The following is a 21,500-nucleotide window of genomic DNA, read 5'->3' as shown; positions in this document are numbered from 1 at the left end:
CAATTTATTAAAGGCCAAGAATAGCCATCATTCAAAATAGGGTTACCTCAACAGAACTCTGAATCAAAATAATGTGCCTTGTCAAAAGAACTCAAGAGATAGTCTTATTTTTATACTCCATTTAACCTCATAGTCTCAATAAGTGTATTTCTCTACATTTCTGGTTTTTCACCAGAGAACAAATAAATGAAATATTAAAATCCTAAAAATGCTTTTAAAACAGACAAGTCAGGAAATTTAAAGAATAGTTAATGGCTGCAGCACAGCATATTTACATGCAAAAGAAATTCAGAAGCAATATGATACAGACACATTGCAGTAATATAGCACTCTTCAATTTCAAGGGGAAGGTGTTTCACTGAGGAAGAACACTTTCTTTTTAAACAAAAGATAGTACAGGATTCTTCAGAAGTTGTGAAACTGGAAAAAGATTGTGGGGGATATTACACTGATTTTTGCAAGAACTAGTTTGCAGTCAGCTATATTAGTAATTAATCAGATAGTAGGTGTTTGGTCTCAAATATACAGCTTTCATTTAAAATCCCAATCTAAACATTGCTTTATATTAATGTGTAGTTAGACTCCTTTGCATTAAGTTCAGTAGTAGATACAGAAGGAGGAAAACAAATGACTTTTAAACATTAGTTTTTCCTCATCATACAAAATATATATAGATACTGACCTCTGAAGTAACAACTGCCGGAAGTTTCCACTTTGTGGATTAATGGTTAGATGATGAGATAGATAATTACACAGCCGTGCTCCCATGTAGGAGAAATTGGGGACAGATGTGGCCTTCCAAAATAAATTCAGAAAATAAATTATTCACAATAAATGAAAATTAACTCATTAGGAAACAAAGATATTGGCACTTGATCAACACCTCTCGATTTCTAAAAAGCTGGCTATATCATTGAGCAAACAGATTGAGCAAAAAGAGAATTTCAATATTTGTTATTTGCAACATGCTTATTTTCAGCAAGGGACTGCTCAGAGTCTACTGGTAATTGAGTATCAATCAGGGTTTCCCACACCTTGCAGTTTTGACTTTGTAAAAATGCCAACATCCACCAACACAAAGGTCCTGTAAGAACAGTAGGACAATGGATCAGACTTTGTAGGGAGGTTGTGGAAGCCCCTTCACTGGAGGTTTTCAAAAAGGAGGTTGGGAGCCTATAGTCTTGGATGGATTACATACAACAAAACCTGTCTCTTGACTGGGGGTTGGATGACTCTTGCAATCCCTGCTAACCCTGTGATTCTGCATGTCCTTAATTCCTCCTCCCCTTCACATCCCAATGCCCAGTGTATTTGAAAGTTACCTTCAAGTAATAATTTATTGTTTACCTAAACATCAATACTTAGGTGTTTCTGAACTTTCATCTAAGAATGTTGTCAACATTAAATAGCAACAAGTTCAACTAAAATGCTTGTGCATCACTCAACAGGCAAAGCACTTAACATCTGAAAAACAGAATCAAAGCCATTATAAAAGTTAGTCAAGATTGCAAAACCTTGATTTTCTCCCTGCTCACCTAAAGAAAGGACAATATTTAAATTCTGGGAGAAAGGGAGATCTAAATTTTATTTCAGAGTGATCTAAAAATAAAAATCAGCAAAATATTTGCAAGTCTGTGTTTTTATTAGAAGAAACATTTTGATCTGTGAATAAAAAATTATTCTTGAAACTGAAAGTGGAAGGACATCAAGACTTTTGTCACACCCACCATGAAATTTAGAGAGCCCTCTACAAGGGCAATGGGTAAAAAAATTAGTGATTAGAAAGAAGGACATGGCTAGCAGTTAAAATCAACTGTCAGATGCTAAAGACATGAGACTTGGTGCAACTGAAATGTTAAGAGGGTTTGGTTTACTAGAAACTAAAAGGAGGTGTACTGGCATTTGATAAGATTGCTCTTTACCAAGGTAGCTAATTCATTTTATTCTTAAGTCTTCAGTGCTGAATTCACATAGATGGTGGTTTCTCTTGTAAAAGGAAAAGCTAAATGCACAAGCTATTGTCCTGTGAAATAAAGTGACTAAAAACATTAGCATATGAATTTGACTCAAGGTGCTTCAAACTGAAGAAAGAATGTGGTACAAAACAAATGGCTGACTGGACTGAAATAATTAAAACAAACATTAAATTAGGAACAGGGCATTAGAGAGGAGAAGAAGGAAATCCTCTCACTGAACAAATAAGATGCGAGCGAGTATTAATCTTAGGGTGAGTTTACTTGATTGTATGTGTGTGTCTGATTACAGGCAGTCCCCGACTTACGCGGTTCCGACTTATGTCGGATCCGCAGTTACGAACGGGGCTGCCCCAGAGTACACGGACTGCAGGACCTCGCGGTCCTGCCGCCCGTGTACTCTGGGGCTTTCTCTGCGTCTCCCTGGTCTGCAGGCCAGGAAGACGCAGAGCAAAGCCGTGGAGGGGCTCAGGCAGCGGGGCAACCCAGGCACGCCTGGGCTGCTCCGCTGCCGGCTTCCCCGCGGCTTTGCAAAGTCGTGGGGGGGGGCTCGGGCTGCTCCGCTGCCGGCTTCCCCGAGGCTTTGCAAAGCCGCGAGGGAAGCCGGCAGTGGGACAGCCCAGACGCCCCGCAGCTGTCCCGCTGCCGGCGTCCTCAGAGGCTTTGCTCCCCATCTCCCTGGTCTGCTGGTCTCCAGCAGACCAGGGAGATGGGGAGCAAAGCCGCAGAGGACCCAGGCGGCGGGACCGCAGTGCGTCTCGGTCCGCCGCCCGTGTCTTCCTGGTCTGCTGGGGTGGGGGGGGGGGGGGGGGCGCAGCTAGTACGCCGCCCCCAGCAGACTAGGCTTTTCTCCGGATGCCTGTGGCAGAGCAGCTGGGGTGCTGCCGGTTGGTCCCGCAGCGCCGCTCTGGGCGCTACTGGTCCAACCCAGCAGCACCCCAGCTGCTCTGCCCCAGGCGTCCTGATTTAGCCGCTGCTGAAACTGACCAGCGCTGACTACAGGAAGCCCGAGGCAGAGTTGCTCTGCCCCAGGCTTCCTGGAATCAGCTGCTGATCAGTTTCAGCAGCAGCTGACTTGGGGACACTTGGGGGTTCTTAAGTTGATTCTGTATGTAAGTCAGAACTGGCGGTCAGTTTCAGCAGCGGCTGAATCTGGACGCCAGTTCTGACTTACATACAGATTCAACTTAAGAACAAACCTACAGTCCCTATCTTGTACGTAACCCGGGGACTGCCTGTATTTCAGTTACTGAGTCAATTGGGATTGTGTATCTGGGGACTGTTTTAACCTTTGTTCCCTTGATCATCTCTGAGCAGCCTCAATCAACCTTGTGATCAAAGAGAGAAGGCCTTAAAAGCAAGAAGCTAAGCAACCAGGATATCACAAAAGGGAATTAGAGAGGGAATACAAATATAATCAGTATGATTAGAAAGGGCCCCATTACTTGCACCAATGCTACTCCATCTCCTCCACTTGCACCTCTATCCAGATAGACAACCTAAATGCCCCGATCCTAGCATAGATTTGCAGACTGTGGCCTAAAGTTCCCACTCACAGAAATCTAGAAGGGCGGGGAGGGGGGAAGGGAAGAAACCATCCAGTGTGAAAGGTGCTGGATGGCAGAATATATCAGGAAGCAGGTGGGGATACATGCAAGGCCGAGGAGGCAATCCAGCTACAAGGGACTGCTATCAAAACACCAGGGTGAAAGAGAGAGCTCCGGCAGCTGGTTATTTTTGGCAGCAGGCAATGTTCTACCCCTACTCCCTAATTCACCCACCACAGAGATGGAAAACCATTATGCTGCCTTGGCAACGAGAGATGAAGAATGACACCCTAAAGTGGAAGAGAAGCCATTTACCCCCAAGACTGGAAGGTTTCCAGCCACCACTACCAAGAGAAACCACAGGGGAGTGATGGTTGGACACTCTTCTGAGACAACCATCTCTCACTTTGACACTGCATCCCAGGAGGTATGCTGCCTGCTAGGGGCCCATATCCAAGACATTACAGAGGGATTTTTAACAATTATCCAGCTCTCTGACTATAACCACATACTGCTCATCCATGTGGGCACTGATGACACCATGCAGTATCACCCTCAGCAGACCAGAAGTGACTACAGGGCTTTGGAAGTATGGGTGAAGGAGTATGGAGCACAGGTGGTATTCTCTACAACTCTTCTGGTCAAAGGTAGATGCCCAGACAGAGACAGAAGCATCTTGGAGGTGAATGCCTGGCTATGAAGATGATGTAGTCAGGAAGGCTTCAGCTTCCTTGACCATAGGATGCTGTTCCAGGAAGGACTGCTAAGCAGAGATGGGATCCATCTACTGATGAAGGGGAAGTGCACATTTGGATACAGGCTACATAACTTAGTGAGAAGAGCTGTAAACTAGGTTCAAAGGGGACAGGTGACCAAAGCTCACAGGTAAATCAAACATGGAGATGTGAGAAAAGAGTCAGAAATTGGGGGGAAGCATGGGCTGTAATAGCAGGGATAAAGGAGAGAAGACAGAAATGGACAAGGAGGAAATCAAATCAATATCCTACATGTCTGTATGCTAATGTGAGACGTACAGAGGTAAGCAGGAAGAACTCAGAATGCTAGTAAAATTACAATTATAGCATTGCTGGCATCACAAAGACTTGGTGGGATAATACACCACTGGGATACTGGGATAGAAGTTTACTGCTTGTTCAGGAAGAATAGACAGGGGGGAAAAGGAGGTGTTGCTATATATATTAAAAATGTATATACTTGGACTGAAGTTAAAATGAAAAGAAATAGATTTATTGCAAGTCTCTGGGTAAAAATAAAAGGGGTAAAAAACAAGGATATCATGATAGGGGTCTATTACAGACAATCATATCAGGAAGAAGAGAGAGACGAGGCTTCTTTAAAATCTTTATTTAAAGAACTACAAAAAATATCAAAGCACAGGGTTTAGTGGTGATGGCGGAATTCAACTACAGACATTTGTTGCAAAATAACACAGCAGTCACAGATTATTCAACAAGTTCCTGGAATGTACTGGAGACATTTTTAATTTCAGAAAGTGAAAAAGCTACTAGGGGATAGGCTGTTCTAGATTTCATTGTGACAAATAGGAAAGAACTAGCTGAGAATTTGAAAGTGGAAGGCAGCTTGGGTGAAAGTGATCATGAAATGATAGAGTTCATAATTCAAAGGGATGGTTGAGGGGAGAGGGACAGAAGCAAAATAAAGAGACAGGCTTTAACAAACTTTGGGAGTTGGTAGGCAAGGTCGCATGGGAATCAAGTCTAAGAGGAAAAACAATTCATGACAGTTGGCATTTTTCAAAGAGACTTCAAGGGCACAAGACAAAATTATTCCACTGTGTAGAAAAGATAGAAAATATGACAAGAGACCATCCTGGCTTAACCAGGAGATCTTCAATGATTAAAAATGAAAAAAGAGAGTCCTACAAAAATGGAAATTAGGTAAAACTGCAAAGGATGAATACAAACAAACAGTACAAGCAAATAATGACCAATTTAGAAAGGCCAACGCATAAAACAAACTCAAACTAGCTAGAGACATAAATGGTAACAAGAAAACATTCTACAAACACATTAGAACCAAGAGGAAGACCAAGGATAGGGTAAGGCTGTTTCTCAATTAAGGAGGAAAAACAACAGAAAATGTGGAAATGGCATAAGTATTTAATGACTTCTTTGTTTCCATTTTCATCAAGAAGGTTGGTGGTGATTGGATGCTTAACAGTGAATGCCAGTGAAAATGGAGTAGGATCAGAAACTAAAATAGGGAAAGAACAAATTCAAAATTGCTTAGACAAGTTAGATGTCTTCAGGTTATCAGGGCCTGATAAAATGCATCCTACAATATTCAGAGAGCTAACTGAGCTAATGGCTCAGATATCTTCTATTATCTTTGAAAAGTCATGGAAGGCAAAAGAGATTCGAGAAGACTGGAAAAGAGCAAGTATAGTGCCCATCTGTAAATGGGAAATAAGAATAATCCAGGAAATTACAGACTAGTCAGATTAATTTTTGCAGCAGAAAAGATAATGGGAGTAAATAATTAAGGAATCAATTTGCAAACATGTAGAAGACAATAAGATAAGTAACAATCAGCATGGATTTGTTAAGAACAAATTTCATCAAACCAACCTGATAGCTTTATTTGACAGGGTAACAAGTCTTGTTGATGCAAAGTGGGGAAGCAGATGTTGTATATCCAGACATTCGTAAGGCATCTGATACAATTTCACATGACTGTCTCATTAACAAAATAGAGAAATACAAATACAATGAGTAGATGGACCTACTCATTCTCAGAGTATTTATCAATGGTGCACATTCATGCTGGAAGGCGATAATGAGTGGGGTTCTGCAGAGATCAGTTTTCGGACTGATTCTGTTCAATATCTTCATGAATAATTTAGATAATGGCCTAGAGAGTATACTTACAAAGTTTGCATACAATACCAAGATAGGAAGGTTTGCCAGTGCTTTGGGGGATAGGATTATAATTCAAAATAGCTTAGACCAACTGGAGAAATAGTTTCAGGGAAATAGGATAAAGTTTAACAAGGACAAATGGAAAGTATTCCACTTAAGAAGGAAAAAAAATCAGTTGCACACATACAAAAAGAGCAATGACTGTCTAGGAAAGAGTACTGCAGAAAGGTGTCCAGAGGTCATAGTGGACCTCGTGCTAAATGAGTCAGCACCGTGACACTGTTGCAAAAAAAAGTAAACATCATTCTGGGATTTATTAGCAGGAGTGTTGAAAAGTAATAAACAAGTAGTAAGTCTTCCGCTCTATTCTGTGCTGATTAGGCCTCCGTTAAAGACGTTAGGTATTGACTAATTGAACTGTCGATGCTGTTTGCCAGGGCTGTTGTTACACTTCAAAGACAAAAGCGCTGCAGAGCTCAGGGTCAGCTGGGGACTGATTTCGGGCTCCACACAGAGCTGCCACTTTGAAATGCTGCGAGGAGCTGGGCATCGGGCTCCCTGCAACGTTTCGAAGTGGCAGGACTGAGTGGAGCCCGGGATTAGCTGGGGAATCCCGAGCTCTACACAGTGCTGATGATTTGAAATGCTGCGAGCAGCCTGGGGACACCCCAGCTGGCCTTGGGCTACATGTGGTGTTTCAAAGTGGCAGTGCCGCCTGGAGTCTGGCCCCAGGATTCAAGCGACACTGCCACTTTGAAGTATCCCCTCTTCTTCCCCCTCTTTCTGCCTATGACCGAGGCAACGGGGGGGGGGGAGGGGGGGAAGAGAGGGAGCAACTATTTGACTATCCTGTCGACTATCTGATAAGCATTTGCTTATCAGATAGTTGACCAGTCCTTCACATCCCTAGCCTCCACTGGAGTACTGTGTCCAGTTCTAAGCACCACATTTCAGGACAGATGTGTACAAATTAGAAAAAGTCCAGAGAAGAGCAACAAAAGTGATTAAAGGTCAAGAAAACATGACCTATGAGGGAAGATTGAAAGATTAGGTTTGTTTAGTCTGGAAAAGAGAAGACAGACAGGACCAAATAGCAGTTTTCAAGTACCTTAAAGGTTGTGACAGGGAGGAAGGAGAAAAATTATTCTCTATAACCTCTGATGACAAGACAAGAAACAATGTGCTTAAACTGAAGCAAGGGAGGTTTAGGTTGGACATTAGGAAAGTCTTTCTGTCCGGGTGCTTAGTCACTGGAATAAATTGCCTAGTGATGTTGTGAAATCTCCATTATTGGAGATTTTTTGGGAGCAGATTAGACAAGCACCTAGTAGGTGTGCTCTAAGATGGTGTTTGGTTCAGCCATGAATGCAGTGGATAGGACTGGATGACTTCTTGAGGTTCCTTTCAGTTTTGTGATTCTATGTCACTATGTCTATGAAAATGGATAATAGAGTCATGCTATTTCTTTTGATTCTTCAAAATCAATTATGTTGCTGAAATTTTGTCTATTGAAGTGAAATAACAGAAAATTGATTAATTTGAGGATGCTTCAAGCAACAGAGTTTCAATACAGGCATCATAATCAGAACTTCTAGGAACTTGTCAACTTCAATTTCTTTCAGAAGAAACTTGTCTGTGACACCCCAAAAATAGAAAATTCTGTGATTATTCCAGAGTTGAATTTGGTAGGAAAGATACAAAGTTCTCTTATGTTATATCAGCTTCAGTATAGCACAAAGTGAATAAGAGAAAATCAAAGCACTTTTGCCTCAATATACTACAGACAAGTTTACATTTTGACTCCACTGCAAATAGAGAAATACAAGAATTAAGAGTCAACACTGAGAATATAAATTTGGCAATCAGGAAAAAGAATCAAATAGTGGTTAGATTCCATACAGGAAAAACACATTCCTATTTAATTGTTAATTAGACATCTGAAATTAAAATAATACAGCTGTGTGTCAGGATGCAAAAGATGCCTTTCAAGAAGGATGAGAAAAATACCGACATGGAGGTCTTTACCATTTGCTTAATGAAAATAAAATAAGGTAATCCAAAATGCCTAACATTCAAAACTATTTAAAACCCACTGATGAAGTACCAACACTATATTACAAAACAAAACCCTACCAATTGTCTTAATGCTTGGTTGAAAAAAAAAAAAAAAAGTGCCCCAATTTCCCTAAACCACTCTGAATCTTTTAGGAAGAATGTGTCTGTATTTGCATTCAACTGCGATAAATTTGCACCATGCAAAAAGGTGACCATCAAAATAGCACACATTTGACATAAGAGGGTACTAAAATTACAAACATAACTGAAAGAGGCTTCAAAGAGATTTGAAAGATTATAGGTTGATGAAAGTGTTACAATTTTACTGGAATCTGATCTCAGTGATGAACTAGACTCACACATGAACAAAACGGAAAATCCATTTTCCCTGGAACTTTTTCATTATTTTGCCAACATGACTGAGCCAACCAAGGTCAGAGGTGGAATCAAAAGCAAAGCCATTTCTTTACTGACACCCAAAATGTAGCTGATAGAACGTAATGCTAAAAATTTATCCTTCTCTAATATTTAAAAATGGAATACAGGCAGTCCCCGACTTACGCGGATCCGACTTATGTCGGATCCGCACTTACGAATGGGGCTCTCGCCCCGGAGGTCGAGGTAGCGGATTGCTACCTGCGAGCTCCGGGGCGAGAAAGCCCCGTTCGTAAGCTGCTCTGGTGCCCCTGGTCTGCTGGAGACCGTCTCCAGCAGACCAGGGGCACCGGGCGGGTTCCCGCGCTTCTGAGGCTTTGCCAGAGCAAAGCCTCAGAAGCGCGGGAACCCGCCCGCTGCTGCCGCTCCAGTCCCGGTGCCTGTGGTCTGCTGCCGCTGCGGCTCTGCTCCTGGTGTCCCTGGTCTGCTGGGGGGGGCGGGGCGTGGCTAGTGTGCCCCCCCCCCAGCAGACCAGGCTTTTGTTTTGGACCCTGGAGCAGAGCAGCTGGGGCGCTGTCGATTGGTCCTGCAGCGCTGCTCTGGGCACTACTGGACCAACCCGGCAGCACCCCAGCTGCTCTGCTCCAGGTCCTGATTCAGCCGCTGCTGGTCAGTTTCAGCAGTGGCTGAATCAGGACGCCTGGGGCAGAGCAGCTGGGGTGCTGCTGGGTTGGTCCAGTAGCGCCGAGGAGCGGTGCTACTGGAGCAACCCAGCAGCACCCCAGCTGCTCTGCCCCAGGCGTCCCCAAGTCAGCCGCTGCTGAAACTGACCAGCGCTGACTACAGGAAGCCCGAGGCAGAGTTGCTCTGCGCCAGGCTTCCTGGAATCAGCGCTGATCAGTTTCAGCAGCAGCTGACCTGGGGAAGCTTGGGGTTCTTAAGTTGAATCTGTATGTAAGTCAGAACTGGTGGTCAGTTTCAGCAGCGGCTGAATCTGGACACCAGTTCCGACTTACATACAGATTCAACTTAAGAACAAACCTACAGTCCCTATCTTGTATGTAACCCGGGGACTGCCTGTATTCTGGGTATTAGTGCAAATCCTATGTTTCCAAAGAACAGTATGACAACACCGTTGCATCAAAATGGCAAAAAGTTGTACATGTCAAATCATGAAAGACAGAATTCAGACTTTTTTTTTTAAAACTACTTCTGTTTTTTTAGGACAGCATCGACTGAGCAAGTGTTTATAACACACGAATTGATTTGTTTGAAATTTTGGTAATAGATCAGATGCTGAAAAATGAATTAAGTTGGTAAAAGCATAATGCTATTTAGAATGATACAATTATTTTTGTGTATGCCTAATTAGTAGATGGGGAACTCAATTATATTGTGTTTTACCTACAGACTTGCAAGCTTTTCAGTTTCGATATTATAAGTACCTTATGTTTAAAATTGTGTGCACTGGGGCTCCATATACACTGTATTACGTTGGGTGATCTACCTCAGCCGGGCTCCCTATCTCATTTGATGTACTCAGAGTCAAAAACCAAGCAAAAGCAAGAAACTGGCTAATTGTTAAACACCATTAAAACTGTCAGACAATTTCACTCTAAATGAAACCTCCTTACTTCTTCCATATTAATATACGAGAAAACAATTTTGCCTATTCCTTCTATACTCCTCATTAAACTTGAGTTGCACACATTAGTTCTCTATTCATGGTGCTCGAGGATAATTAAAATTGGAGAAATAATAGTGATGCTGCCCAATCATGCTTACTTTCTTTATCAGGGCAAGAAAGAACTGTTTGCTTAATTGCAATCAGTCTTTTTGGAAAAAAATCTGAGAAAATGTGTACAGGCTAGGCTCCTATATGACTGATCAACCATTCATTCAGCTCAATATTTTTCCAATCATCTCACACATCAGATACCAAACCTACTTCATAAACTTACACCCTCCTGAAATATTTTAGAATAATTAAAGTTCTATTTTAAAGCTGTATACAATTTTTTTTAATTAATATTGGTTATTTTTCACTTTCTGTAACAAGTGGTAATTACAAACATTGCATAAATGTAAGTAAAAGCCCTGGAAAAGCAACTGATAACATTTATTACACTGTTCTTTTCAATGCCTCTCCTATAATTCAATTCAAGATCTCCAGCCTCATATTCATGACCATCCATGGGATTAAACCTCTTTACTCCAGAGATTAGCTTTCTTCAATCATGACCTTCCAAAACAGATACATTCCAATGGGAGCACAGAACCTTCAGCATGGAGACAATGGTTAACTGACTAGCCTTATCCTTAATGGGTAAGATTTACCAGTTCTTGGAGCAGCTCCCTGTCCACTGTGGGCTATGCCAACCCTGCGAGGCCTGCTGGAGGCAGGGCCTGGAACAGCCTAGTCAGAGTGGTCCCCCTGCCCACCTCCCCAATTAAATGGGATTTTACATCCCTAGTAGAGAAGTGTTTCCCAGTTTGAGCCATGTAAAGCAACACTGGTAGGTCCTTCTATTGTTTTACAGTCTCAGCTGTTATTTTTTAAAGTAAATCTCTGTTAAGAAGAAAATCCTCAAAAACTGACAATTTTAAATGATGCAGCAATGTCTGTCTGAGTTAGGGATGTGAAGGACTAGCCGACTATCCAATAAGCAAATTCTTATCGGATAGTAGACAGGACAGCCGACTAATCACTTCCCGCACCTTGCTGCCTGTATCAGACAGAGGCAGCAAGGGGGAGGGGAATCAGACGGGGGTACTTCAAAGCAGCAGCGCCACATGAAGCCCAGGGTCAGTCACTCCATGCGGCGCTGCCGCTTTGAATTCTGCGGAGAGCCCAGTGTTAGGCTCCTAGCAACATTTCAAAGTGGAAGTGCTGCGTGGACCCCAGGATCAGCTGGGGACTCCCCAGCTGACCCCGGGGCTTTGGCACTTTCGCCTTTACACTTCGAAGGTGGAGGCATCCTACTGACTCATCAAATAGTCAATGCAAAAATGAATCAACTCTTCAATTAATCAATTACCCGATACTTAACATCCTTAGTCTGAGTTCACAGAAAATCTGCAATAATAGTTCTAGGAAGTAATTAACTGGCTTGTTCATGTTTAGAGAAGAAGGATTCAGAGGAACCTGTTGTCACTTTTCATAAACCTCTATGATACGAACTTAAATATATTCCCCTGGCAGCCCTCAAATGGCAAGGCACTAAAACTGAACCTCAGAAGTATGACTACAAGTATCTCTTTCAAATCCCACAGAACAGTGAATCTCATAGTAAGGGTATGTGTACATGGCAAATAGGAAAAAAAAAATTCAAAGACAGGCAGCAACAAGTCTCATATCCCAGGTCAACCGGCTTGCACTATGGATCTAAAAATAGCAGTGGAAACATTTGGGCTCAGGCCAGAACCCAGGCTCTGAGCTCCATGCTTTTTTCCAGGTTTTAGAACCCCATCTCCAGCCCTAGCATCTATATTACTACTTTTAACTCCAGAGAGCAAACCCGAGTGCACTGACCTAAGCTCTGAGGCTCACTGTTGTGTTTGCTTTTTTTCAAGCACTGACAATGTTTATGCCCAAGTTGCAAGATGTTATCAGAGCAATACAAAAATGAATACAACTGGAAATAGAGGTGTGACCAACCAAGTGATATTTTTCTTTTCCTTGCAGCAATGAAACGGTAAACCACTTCCAGTCACTATTTTCAATGTACAGGGCAAAAGCTTTTCCTAGAAACTTCAATATTACATATGAATTAGGAAAGTAAAATTCCATTCAACTGGTTAACTGGATAAACATTATGTTGAACTGGTTAACTGATTAAAGAGGAGGTTGCTGGGGGGGGGGGGCGGGGGGCAGCCGCTCTCCACCACCCTGACACAAGCAAGGGCTGGTATGGCGCATTCCCTCCCCACCACAGGCAGTGGTTGTTTCGGGTCAGTTCTGTCCATGATGGGCTCAGGCCTGCCACAGACAGGAGCTGCTCTCAATGACTACAGCAGCCCCAGTCTGTGGTAGGCCCCATGCAGAGCTGGAGCAACCCCCTGTTCTGGCTGGCAGGGAACTGCTCCATCCCTACAAATTCACCAGAACCGGTAAGCGTCACCCGTTAAGGGTGATGCTTACCAGTTAAGCTTTCACATCCCTAATATGAATGAAAATACATTATTAAAATATTATATGTATACAGAAATGGAAGTTGATATATGGTGATATGCAACAATCCTAGATACCCATTTGCTGCAAAAAATCCACAGAAGTTTTTACAGACAATCTTTATTTCTTACATTTTGTAAAAAATAAACACACACACAGGAGAACCCCATATCACTAGCACACAAGAGGGATATGGGAAATTAATGCTGTCAAGTCTTGGCAGTGGGGTCTCTGCTGCTATATTTCATTTTAAGTGTTGATAACATGGATTTTTATGTTTGTTTTTTAACCTGAGAATTTTGTGGGGGGGGGGGGGTTAATTATGGAAAACTAGGATTCCTGGTGATGTGTATCTTAATAAAGTGATGCTCTGTAGCAAAAAATCTACAATAGAACAATGCTATAAATCAGAACACAAACTACCTGTCGATAGATGAGTTCAACAAGCTCTTGTAATGCTTCATCCGTAGTGACCCAACCATTCAATGTCTCTGCAAAATGCTCTATTTCAGTTTCAAAACAGCCTGGTTGCTCAGTGAGATGATTTAAGAAATCTTGCACATATTCTGTCAGAGTTGGATAACCATCACATCCATCTTCAAAAGCAGAATCCTACAGCAATGGAGTAGTATACCTTTGGTTAAAAGCTACTTAAAAAGCAATCTACATAATATGTGCCAGTATCCTATCTCTAACAGTGGTCAATACCAGATATTTCAAAGGAAAGTGTAAGAACCCTGCTGTGAGCAGCTGTAAGATGACCACCCCCCACAATAATTTCATCCTAATCTCTAATAGGTGGACATTAATTTAAACCAAGAAGAATGAAGGTTAATAGCCTCTCCAAAATAACTCTGGATATTCTTGTTAAACATATATATTTCTAATCCTTTTCTGAATCTTCCTAAGCTTGTGGCCTCAATTACTTCCAAACATTTTATTTTTTAACAATTTCACATTTCCCCCTTGTATTAAAATTAAATAAAAACATGTATCTGGTTAATTATACAGGATCACGCATTACCTAAATTAAACCAATGACTAGTTAATAAGTTACAGACTCTACTGAAAGGATCAAATTGAACCAAGAGTACTTTTGGGAGCTGTGGCTTGGTAAAGACTCCTTTAGACCATATATGAAGACAAATCCTTTCTACAATGAGTTAAAATATTATTGAAACATAGTTGTCAATTTTAAATATCTGAGCAATACTAAACTTTGCAATGGATTTTACACACACTGTTTTATGCAATACTTAATTAACAAATCCTCATACAGCTTACAAAACATTCTTCTACATTATGTAGTATCAGTCTTTATGATATTCCAGTAAACTATTAAGTGAAAAAATTAAGTATTCTAAAATAAAATTATTTCCCATAATGCCTGAGTTATTGCATAGCAACCACAGTTCAGATTAGACAGGTACAAAAGAACAGGTGTAGGTTCAAATAACATCCTCAAAAATTGGTTGCATAGCCAGCGGGCTGTGCAGACACTACAAAAAATAAAAGCAACAGTTACTGAGATGTACTGGACACCTTTATTGGTAGAAAAATGAAGGACTTGGAGATGGGAGGAAGATGACAATTCATCTGGGAGGAGGATAAAAATGAATTCATTTTTTGAGGATGACCTCAAGCTTCAATAGCTTACAAATATCCCTATGTTAATATGAACCTTCTGTAGTTTAAAGGATAACTTCTTTACCACATCCATCATATGTAGCTCTAGTGTAGTACAGTTTTGAAGCATTATATCTTAGGACATTGTGTATCCAATGGGAGGGAAAAATACATCATACATGTTAATGCTACCAATACCGGACTAACTTGGTAGCACCTGATAAAGGGTCAATTTAAATCTAGCACTACACCTTAAAGAACCCTCAGTCGACTAATAAAACAATAATGCTGTTATATAACACCTTTCAATGGTAAATCTCAAAGGATTTCTTTATAAAGAAAAGTAATCAAAGAAAATTTGTTAAAAAGATTTGGCTACAAGCTTGTTCTGCCGTAGTATAGGGAGGTGGATGAGGGCAGCAAAGCAGTGATGGCTGCCCACAAGATTGGCAGGACAGCAGGGCTATCGGGAGGTGGGGAGCTGGCTGAGAGGCCAGGGTCCAAAAATGACCTCCCCTGGCCCAGCAAAATCCCTCATCTGGGACCGCAAAGGTCTTGAGGGTGTCAGACCAGAGAGGTCCAATCTGTAGATTTCTTTAGACTTCGCAGAAAAGATACTCCTCTGCCTTTAGATTATATATGTAGCAGATGAATCTTATAGGACTTACCCCCTTTGCTAATGAATTGTGGCAGTAGTTACTGATGTGAAAGCACACTAGCCTTCTGCTCAGGTGACACTGATGATATTATCATACATTCTGTTCCTGCAGAAATCTGAGCCATGTACATATTTGATATCTACCACAAGTTTCTTTGCTTCTCCTCAGAAAAAATGACTCTCTCATAAGGAAGCCAAGGGAGTTTGCAAGAGTAATCAAGTGCCCCTCTGCAGCAGCACAGGCTCCTGATTTTTTGAGTGTTCAGAGTAGGCTATGGAGAGGTAAATCATCCCCGGCAGAGAGGGAGGGTTGGGGACATCCAAGAGAGTGATCCCTACCTTGTTTGAGGCTTAGCTGCTAATCCCAGCTGGACTAGGGGCAGAGAAATATGGGACTTGCTCTTTCCCTGCAAGAAACAGCTGGTGCTAGGTCAGGCCCACCCACAGAAACCACTCCAGGATGCAGGAAGTTCTTCATGCTCTCTGCTCAAACCACATTAATCTGGATCCTAACCCTTCATCCACCCAAACGCCCAACTCCACCAAGACTTTTTCCAGATGCAAGTGGGAGAGGCTGTTTTTAATTCTATCTCTGTAAACCCATGACTAAATTTAAAAAAATAAAGTATTAACAAAAAGAACAGTCTTAAAATTAACTCCGAAACGTGATAAACTGAAATACAGATACCATTAGCAGCTTCTTTATGGCCAAATAGCATCTTACTCTAAAGGACTCCAAATAGCTGTGCAAGTTTAAATACAAGCTATAAGAACCACTTCAGTTGTCTCTGAATGATAGCAGTTATTTAACGGTCAACAGCAACACTATGCTTCAGACAAGACTATGAAGTAAAGAATATTACAAATGAATTGGGAAAAGTATTAGGCAGAAAGTAATTATGCAATTTGATTTGGACCTGAACAACAGAGTTCAACTGCTTATTTTTGCAAAAAAGAGCTAAAGGGATTAGGAATACTAACAGGTAACTGGTTACCAAATAAGCATTATCCAGGGGTAATTGCTCCAGCCCCAGCAAGCCCCCACAGAATGAGAGCTGGAAGCACAGCATTGGGCGAGAAGTGGCCGCCACGCCGCACGGGGCTGCTGCTTCCAACCCACATTGGGCTGCCAACTCCCAGCCCTGTGGGGGGTCAGAATCAGCTGGGCTCTGGAGCAGCTCCTGCCAGCACTTGAAGGACCACTCCAGCCCAGCCTGTCCCCATTTAATCATTTAACCAACTGGTAAACTAATTCCCTGAAAGGGATTTTTAATTAACTGAAATCTACAGTCCTTTGGTTGTGAGATCTGATCAAATAATCACTAAACATCTTAACATTAGTTCACATATATTAAACAGGGTATACAGTTTTCTATCCGACACCAATTATGCAATCTGCTTTGAAATATTGAATCTTTTGATTTGTGCATTACAAATTAATATAATTTTAAAAAGCAATGCACTCTTGCTTCCCTTTATAGTTCTGTCCTGGTCCTTAAATCATGCAAATGGGTATCAGCATTCTAAACAACATCAAATAAAAAAATATTAACATTAATGATCGCAGATGACAACACGTTGGAGCAGAAAAGGCAACTTTTACGTTCCTCTACTCTGGAGTGACTACTTTTTTCAGTGAAGGTTTAGCTCAAATCTCCATCCCTAATTTACAGATGATTAGTTGATAAAACAGCTGATAGCAAGTTGGTCCAAATACAAGCCACTGATTTAGAAGTGACAACTCTATCCGTTACCAATCAGTTCTCTTTCCTCATGTTTTAATATAGCTGTTGTTAAAATTGGCAATGTTTAGAAATACAAGATACCAATCACAGATGTCACTTGAATTTAGTTTCATCAGTGCACACGTTTTTACTGTTAGTCAGTTCAACACATCAGCATTTGTATATCACAAGTGATTTTAAAAATATGCATATCAAAGGATATTTAAAAAACCCTGTTTTATTTCTCCACCTATGTTTCTCAAAACAGTTTTTCTGTATAAAAGAATTCCACCATTTACAAAATAATAACAGAAATAAAGTTTGAAGTTGATTGTTCAGAGAATGCAACTTAAATGCTAAATGATCTGAGTGATTATTATGGAATAAATGGAAAGCAAGACTCCAGGAATTCACACATGCCTTCTCAAGAATGGAATTATTACAGAGTTATCATTGAAGACAATAGTGCAGATAGGTCCGAAGAGATGTCCATTGCATTACACTTGTAAGCCAGTCATGAAGCAGCACTTCAGACTCAGGAAGAGATTGCTTATTGGGGTACTGGTCAAATCACTGTGTGGTGTAATCAGGAAGGAATGCACATATGTAGGGCAGAAAAATCAAACCACAACAAAGATGGGTTTGTGATATTCATTCAGATCACTTAACTTTCCAATTTATTGCCATAAGACTGGACTCCTGGCATGGCTGAAGTTTACATAGTAATCTAGTGCTTACAAGTCTGTGACATCTCTCACAAAAAAATTATGAGAAAAAAAAATCTGACAATTTGAACTGAGTTAGATATTAAAATTGGAATATCAAACACTTACGGTAAAACTAGGATTATATCCTGATGGGTAAAACTCAGGTGCATTCACTGACAATTTTGATGTTGCCACTGGTGCCACAACCAATTGAGGTTTAGCCATTGCTGATCCACAATCACGAGGTGCAATTTTATCTTGTGATATAGGGCTGACTTTTGTCTGTGGGATATGTTCTGTAAAGATTTTAAAAGCCATCATTGTTACATTAACACCTCAATCCTATAATGTATCAAATTTCTGCAATTTCACACAAGAAAACCACCATACAATGGAATTAGTATTCTTGGTGGATGAAAGAGAAAGCAAGATGACTTTAGGAGTCACACACAAGGCAACCTGCAGAGAACTTCTAAAAATCAATATTGTGATCATTAAGTCATTAAGGTGTAAGAAGACCTAACACTAAAAACCTTTTGAGAGTTTTTTTTTAATCTAGTATTTCTAAGAAATATCAAGTGTGGTTTTCAATGGTTTTGGTAGAAAAATTCTTGTGAGGATGTCAGATTTTCATGATTTCTCATATCTTAACTAAAACAGGAGAGAAGGCTCTGAATCTGTAGCAAACATTTTTTTCTCTCAGATGTTTTACCAAAATATTTCTATACCAAGCTGACTAAAAATCTCTTCTTTCAATTGCTCAATTTTCAGTTTATGATGTCATAATTTAGGCTTTGATAAAAACACTTATGCATCTGCTTATGTTTACTACTATAAGTAGGTTAATTTACTACAATAGTAGTAAATTACTCATAGTAAATCATACATAAGTTTTTGCAGAATCACACCCTTAAGTAGTTCTCTAATTATTACAAAAATTTCTAGAGTGGAGAAGTTCTGAATTTTGGTTTAAAAAAAAACCCAGTCCCGAAACACATACATGATTTTGTTTTTAACAAAACACATTCCAGGCCTCTTCTATACACTGGAAAGAAGCAAAAGCCTATTTTTTCTATTTTGCAGGTGCACAATCATTTAAGAAATCTGAAACCACAGAAATCATAATTTTTAAATCACAGGTGTCTGAAGAAACATTTGGCTAATCTTCTGGATTCCTAAACAGTTTTTAAAAAATACATCTTGTAAGACTCATTTATTGTCAAATACTATGAAAATTACTGAATTTATATTTTAATAGACACCCTCTCCCATTCACCCTCTTGTAAGTTATTGCCTGAGAGAAATATCAAGCTGAATTTCTTTTTTTGAAAAAGTATTTGCATGTTCAGGTGTATTTTTATACCTTTACTTGTTACCTTTAACCACCTGAGTTGTGGAAGTCGAAGTGTGGATACCTAGCACTGTGTCTTTGTTAGCTGCTTCAGTTAAATTATTTTCACAGAAAAAATATTCCGTTGTAAGAGAGCTGAGGGGGTAACTATTTACAAAAGGTGGAGATCCCAACCTCACAATCGGTGCCAAATAAAAGAGACGCGTGGATGGGCAGAAAACACAGCAGATGACAGATCAGGGGAAACCTGTGGCGATATATAATGGAAACATCACATCTAACCACCTGACTGGAGGCATCAGCGAGAAGGTGATAGGGTCCTCGTGGGAACGGGCAGCTGCCTGCCCAGGCTTAACTCCACTTGTTTCAGTCGGGGGGGGGGGGGGGGGGGGATAAAATAGGCATGGGTTAGGTCACTGCTCTATCAAGGCCCTTGGGCGAGGGGCGAGACACAGGTCTCACCAGTAGGACGAGACATGGGTCTCGGGGCTGATCCCACGCTGCCCCTAGAGCAGGGGATTAGATAGGAGGGCATCCCAGCAAGCAGGCAGGAGGCGAAGGGTATTGGGGGGGCTCCCATGCCCAGCACCTGGCGAGACGGCTCTCTTGGCTGGGGAAGGGGGTTCCCCAGTGCCCAGTAGCGGGGGGAGGGGCGAAGAAAGGGGGCGGGAGGGTCTCCCCGGGGCTGCGGTGGCGGGCCCGGGGAGGGCAATACCTGCGCTTCCGGTGCCCGGCGGTACAGTCTTGGGCGGCCGTAGCGGCTCCGGCAGGAAGGCCGGCTTGTGCTGCGCTTCGGCGCCCCCCGGGCTATGGAAGCCGCTGCCCCCGAGACGGGCCCCGCTGCTCCCGCTCTCCGCGGTGCCGGATCCGCTTAGCAGGGCGCCGCCGCCCCGGCCCCGGCCTCGGCCGGCTCCTGGAGCCCGGTCGAAACAGTCCGACATGCTCGAGCCGGGTCGCTCAAGCACTCATGGGAGGGAGCGAGACGCCGGGCCCAAGACAGCTCCCGCGGGCCGCTTCCCTCCCTCACGGCAGCTGCAGCCGCAGCCCTTTACTTTCAGTTTCACCCCAGGCCCGGCGGCGGCTCACGGCGCCCCTAGCGGCCGGGAGGCCACCAAGGCCCCATTGCCATAGTAACCGGGCCCTGCCGAGGCTCTCTGTGCTCCGCTGGGCGGGGGGAGGCAGATCGAGCCCCGCCCCGCCCCCCCCAGGGCAGTGACTAGAACAGGATTCGCCCCGCCTCGCGCCTGCGAATGGTTTGGGGCAGGTTTGTGGGGGGGGCGCCGTGTGAGGAAGGGCCTGCTCTGTGCCCGCTGGGCCCCTGTGCAAGAGCAGGGCTGGATTTAGGGGCATGTGACCCAGGCGACCACTTTGGGGCTCCGGGGGCTGGTTTGTGAGCCACACAAGGGAAAGGGGCGCGTGTGTTTCTAGATCCAGGGGAGCGGGTTCATTGCTCGCTCACCTGGAATGATCGACCAGCCAAAATTCCCAGGGAACCTTCCAGATGGTCTGAGAACCACATTTTCCCTTGAACCTCCTAGCACCGTGGTGCCCAACACACTAGCCACATGTGGCTATTTGGCCCCTTGGGTGTAGCGGTTCGCTATAGTAAAAGCCATGCTATTGGCTACAGCTTCAGAACTGGTTGGATGCTGGTCCTAGAACACCATGCCCATGCGCTTGTAAAAGGAGCAGGGTGACGAGGGTTGCCAGATGGCTGAAAGAAAAATACCAAAACACCACCCCCCCCCCCAAAAAAAACGCCCAGGAAAAAATTTTGTTGAAGGAAAATAAAGGGGGGGGGCAAAGTTGTTGAGCAAACCCCCCCCCCCCCCCAACCTCCGAGAACCTGGATCGCTGCTAGCGGTTACCAGGTAATCATTTAAAAAAAAACCTCCAAAAATGCTTAATTGCGGGGGGGAGGGGGGAACACACCAGCCAGGAAGGGAGTGGTGCTGGCCGAGAAGGGGGGACCCTGGAAACAGCTAACGGGGGGGGGGGGGGCGGCAACGGGGCTGGCCGGAGGAGATGAGGGGGGCAACGGGAAGCAGGGCTGGTCATGGGGGAGGGTCAGGTGGAACAGGGCTGGCCGCGGGATATCAGGGGAGGGGGGACCAGCTGGAAGGGTACGGTGCTGGCCGAGAGTAAGGGGGGGCAGCAAGCACAGCTGGGAGGGATCGGGGGCCACAAGGGTGGCCGGGAGGAAGGGGGAGCGGGAAACAGCTGGCGGGGGGGGGGGGCTGGGAGGAATGGAACGGGAAACAGAGCTAGCAGAGGGGTGCAGCGGCGCTAGCCAGGAGGAAGCTGGAGCGGGAAGCACAGGTGTCAGGAGAGGTGCAGGAGGGGGAGGAGGGGACTGAGAGAAAGGGGGGGGGGCAGGGAGAGGTGCAGCAGTGCTGGCCAGGTGAGACAAGGA

At 43.1% G+C, this 21,500-nt stretch overlaps 1 protein-coding gene across 1 annotated transcript in view; it reads right to left on the bottom strand.

Moving 5' to 3' along the window:
- PAIP1 (poly(A) binding protein interacting protein 1) overlaps positions 1-20,200 on the bottom strand; it is a 48,235-nt gene extending 28,035 nt beyond the window's left edge. Inside the window, exons 1-4 of the mRNA XM_025179674.2 lie at positions 19,803-20,200; positions 17,863-18,032; positions 13,445-13,633; positions 683-795 (exon numbers count right to left, since the gene is read on the bottom strand). Of these exons, the coding sequence (XP_025035459.2) occupies positions 683-795; positions 13,445-13,633; positions 17,863-18,032; positions 19,803-20,028 (698 nt within the window). The 5' untranslated portion in view covers positions 20,029-20,200. The remainder of the gene's footprint in view (positions 1-682; positions 796-13,444; positions 13,634-17,862; positions 18,033-19,802) is intronic.
- Positions 20,201-21,500: the final 1,300 nt, after the last annotated feature.

This window comes from Pelodiscus sinensis, chromosome 6 (assembly GCF_049634645.1).
Source record: "Pelodiscus sinensis isolate JC-2024 chromosome 6, ASM4963464v1, whole genome shotgun sequence".
Classification (NCBI taxonomy): domain Eukaryota; kingdom Metazoa; phylum Chordata; order Testudines; family Trionychidae; genus Pelodiscus; species Pelodiscus sinensis.
Note: the sequence above shows the minus strand (reverse complement) of the source record. Positions and strands in the feature narration are given on the sequence as shown.